Here is a 4,341-nt window from a genome sequence, read left to right as displayed (position 1 = left end):
AGGAATTTATGATATTTGTGGTTAAGAACAAGGGACATGATGGTGAGATAAGGTGTCCATGTAAAAAATGCTTAAACACATGTTTCTTAAATCAAAGTTTAGTATACATGCATTTGCGCCAAAATGGTATAGACACAGGTTACACACGTTGGATATTCCATGGAGAGCCACCAATTTTTCAAGAATCCGTTATAAATGATTTTCAGAATGAGGATGATGATTTAAGTGAGGAACACATAGATGGAGTCCAAGAGTTCTTAAATGATTACGAAAATTTTGTGGATTTCAACTCTCATTTAAACCCCAATATAGAAAGTTGTGAAGTTGATGATTTTGAGAACATGTTGAGGGAAGCAAAACAAGAATTCTATACGGGTTGCATTAAATTCTCAAAATTGTCTTTTAACAGTGAAGTTTCTTCATTTGAAAGTGTATAATAAATGGAGTAATAAATCATTTGACATGCTGCTTGAATTGCTAAGTGAATGCTTACCTGATGGAAATACACTTCCACGTTCTCACTATGAGTCTAAAGCTATGCTTCGTAGTTTGGGATTGGGATATATGTATATTCATGCATGCAAATATGATTGTGTATTATTTTGGAAGGAATTAGAGAAACATGAGTTTTGTCTTATTTGTGGTACTTCTAGATGGAAAGTTAAGGATGGTAAAGGAAAGAATATTCCTCATAAAATATTGAGATACTTTCCTCTAAAACCTAGCCCAAGGTTTAAAAAGGCGGTTCCGAGGCGCGCCTCGGACCGAGGCGCAGACAAGAAGCCCTGAGGCGGACGCCTCTTACGCAAGGTTGGAGGCGTCCGCCTCAGCCGCCTGAGGCGTACGCCTCAGGCACGCTTCAGGGCGTGTTTTGAGGCATGCGTCTGAGGCGTGTAGCCCATTTTCCACCTTTTTCTGGTCCAATTTTGTTGTTAAAGCCCAATCAAACAAGACTAAACAAGACCCAATCCAAATAGGAATATATCCAACACTAAGTTGACTCAAAATAAACATCTAAAAAATTAAAATAAAACAAACAAGCCCTACGAAGTACGAACTCCCTCTGCGAAGTGCGACGTGCGACACTGCGACCTCCACGGCTTGCGTCCGGCGACCTCCACGGCTTGCGAACCTCCGGCGACCTACAGCGACCTCCGGCGACCTCCACTCTCCACCTTCCGGCGACCTCCACTCTCCACCTCCAGGTATGCTGTGTGGCTTTCTTCAACTTTGTTTACTTTTTTTTTTCTTCCTGTTTTGTTGTATGTATACAGTATACTCCATATAAACAAATGTGGTTGTTGTGTGTTGAAATTAATTTATGATGTGTGTGTGTTGTGTGTATATATACTACCTCGGCAGTGTGCAGTGGCAGTGTGCCACACTGCCACCACATTGCCTAGGTAGTAATGTAGTATATATTATATAATCAATTTTTTTTAAAATTTTTTTTAAAGTTATTCCTTATTACTTATTAGTTTTAATTAGTGATTAGCTTAGTTTTTTAATTGTTTAAATATTAAATTATTAATCATTATTTGTAGGTTAATTGTTTTTAACAATGGTGAACAAGAATAGTGCAAAGAGTGGTGTAGGGAAAGATCCGGCTTGGAAGCATTGTGTAGAATTAGTTCATGAAGGTGGAGTAAAGAAGCCTTACAAATATGTCATATGCAATTATTGTAAAAAAACTATCACAGGAGGGGTGTCAAGGTTTAAGCATCATCTTGCCGGAACAAATAAAAATGCTGCACCATGTGTTAAAGTACCCGAAGAAGTTAAGCAAGAATATGTTGATATTTTGAACAAATTGGCAAGTAGAAAGAACTTAGCACAAATGGAGTTTGAGCAATGTGTTGAAGTTGGTTCATATTTTGGAAGTGGGAGGGAAGGTGAGAATGAAGATAAGGTTGCTTCCGGTGGTTCAATTTCCAATAGAGGTATCCGAGGACCTATGGATAGGTTTATGGTGAAAGGGAATGTTGGTGGTGATGAAACAATCACTATTACATCACCTCAAAATGCAAAGGAACTACGTAAACAAGTTTGCTTAGATGTTGGGAGGTTTTTCTATGAAAATGCAATACCATTCAATGTGGCAAGGAGTCCTTCATTTGTGAGCATGCTTCGGTCAATTGGTGCATATGGTCGGGGATTTAAGCCTCCTAGCATGTACGAGCTTAGGACTTGGATTTTGAAGGAAGAATTTAAGACAACTGAAGGATTTGTTAATGACATTAAGAGTACATGGCCACTAACGGGAGTTTCAATCATGTCTGATGGTTGGCAAGATGTTAGACATCGGAGTCTAATCAATTTCCTTGTTAATAATCCAAGTGGCACAGTATTTCTTAAATGTGTTGATGCTTTTGAACATGTTAAGGATGCTAAATTGTTGTTTAAGTTGCTTGATGAGGTTGTTGAGGAAGTTGGAGAAGAACTTGTGGTTCAAGTGATCACTGATAATGCAAGCAACTACCGTGCAGCGGGGTTAATGCTTATGGAGAAGAGAAAGCATTTATATTGGACTCCATGTGCTGCACATTGCCTTGATTTAATGCTAGAGAAGATTGGAGAGTTGCCACAACACAAGAATGCTTTGATCAAGGCAAAGAAAGTGAGCAACTACATTTATAATCACTCTTGGGTATTGAGCTTGATGGGGCAATTCACGAATAGAGAGCTTATTAGGCCGGCTGCCACTAGATTTGCCACTGCATATTTGACGTTGCAAAGCATTTATCAAGTGAGGCAACCATTGGAAGCTATGTTCACTTCTGAAAAGTGGACAAACAGTAGTTATGCAAGCAAAGCTGATGGGAAGGAAGTTAGAAAAATAATTTTGAAGGATAACAACTTTTGGCCTAGTTTGGTTTATGCTATCAAGACCACAAAACCATTGGTCGAAGTGTTGAGGCTAGTAGATGGAGACAAAGAGCCTGCTATGGGTTTTCTTTATAATTCTATGGATGAGGCTAAAGAAAAGATAGCAAAAAACTTGGGTGGAGAAGAAAACGATTACAAGGAGATATGGGAGATCATTGATGACAAATGGGATTTTCAAATGCACCGACATTTGCATGCAGCTGCCTACTATCTAAATCCCCGTTGTCACTATTCTCCTGATTTGTCTACACATCCAGAGATCAAGCTTGGCTTATTCCATTGCTTAGACAAGCTCATACCCAATAAAGATGACATGGAGAAAGCCGACCTACAATGTACTGCTTTCCACAGTAGAGAAGGATTTTTTGGCTTGAGTCAAGCTAAGAGCACTCTCCACAAAAGAACTCCTGGTAATATAAAGTTTAAATCCTTACTTAATAGTTAAATTACTTAAATATAAATGTTACTTAATTATAGTTAATATTATTACTTTTTAGTTGAATGGTGGACTCAATATGGAGATGGGACTCCTGAGCTTCAAAAGTTTGCAATTAAAGTGCTAGGCCTCACTTGTTCTTCGTCTGGATGGCATAACTATTGGACTATCTGATGGCATTTCTACATCCTTGCATAGAGTAGATGTAGAATCACACATTGTGGAAGCTATTATTGTGCCATCTGAAAGAATTGAAGCAGAGGAAGATTTTGTAATATCAGATGATGAAGATGAATCTCCTATTGAGTATGATAGTAATGAGGAAGAAATGAATGATGATTCTGATGAAATTGAAGATTCATAAGTGAATTGTTTAATTGTTTTCTCAAAGTATGTTAATTAAAGAGTATGAATTGACATTTAAAAATAGCAAACCATTACTTTAGCTAATTATTTTTTTCTCTCTCACTTTTGTAGGGTATGAAATGGCACCTGGTCAATCAAAAAAACGCAGCAAGTTTTCATCATCAACTGCTGAAGTCACTAATGGGATTTCACTCACAACTAATACTGAAGTGTTGGGTTCTACAACTTTTCTTCCAAGATCTAATCTTGAAGTGAACAATACGCAATCTATAGATCAACTAAATCAAAGCATGACATCCTCTTTATCACCAGATGCAACACCAAACACAGGTTACAATTTGAAAATAAGAAATCCAATGATATCAATAGAAACATATTATATATTCTAACGCTATAATGTTGTAAACATTATTATTATTATTATTATTATTATTATTATTATTTCACATTTATTTTTTAGATGGTGGGTTATCCAAAAAGAAGCCATGTAGAGGACCGACAAGGGGATTTGGATTGGTTAAAAGGAATGAGGTTGCCGGAAAGAAGCTACAAGTTGTTGTTGATGTAGAGCATGGGCGTCCTTTAAATCGAATTGAATCAGCTAAGTTATCCAATGAACTCGACCAAATAGTTAGAGATTACATGTCATGTCC

The 4,341-nt window shown here is 37.4% G+C and overlaps 1 protein-coding gene across 1 annotated transcript; it reads left to right on the top strand.

Moving 5' to 3' along the window:
* The first annotated feature begins 1,561 nt into the window (after positions 1-1,561).
* LOC116001266 lies at positions 1,562-3,686 on the top strand. Its single transcript, XM_031241151.1, has 3 exons — positions 1,562-3,296; positions 3,384-3,429; positions 3,521-3,686. The coding sequence occupies exons 1-3, from the start codon at positions 1,562-1,564 to the stop codon at positions 3,684-3,686; spliced, it is 1,947 nt and encodes a 648-aa protein (XP_031097011.1).
* The last annotated feature ends 655 nt before the right edge of the window (positions 3,687-4,341 follow it).

Source organism: Ipomoea triloba, chromosome 13, assembly GCF_003576645.1.
Source record: "Ipomoea triloba cultivar NCNSP0323 chromosome 13, ASM357664v1".
In the NCBI taxonomy this organism is placed as follows: domain Eukaryota; kingdom Viridiplantae; phylum Streptophyta; class Magnoliopsida; order Solanales; family Convolvulaceae; genus Ipomoea; species Ipomoea triloba.
Note: the sequence above shows the minus strand (reverse complement) of the source record. Positions and strands in the feature narration are given on the sequence as shown.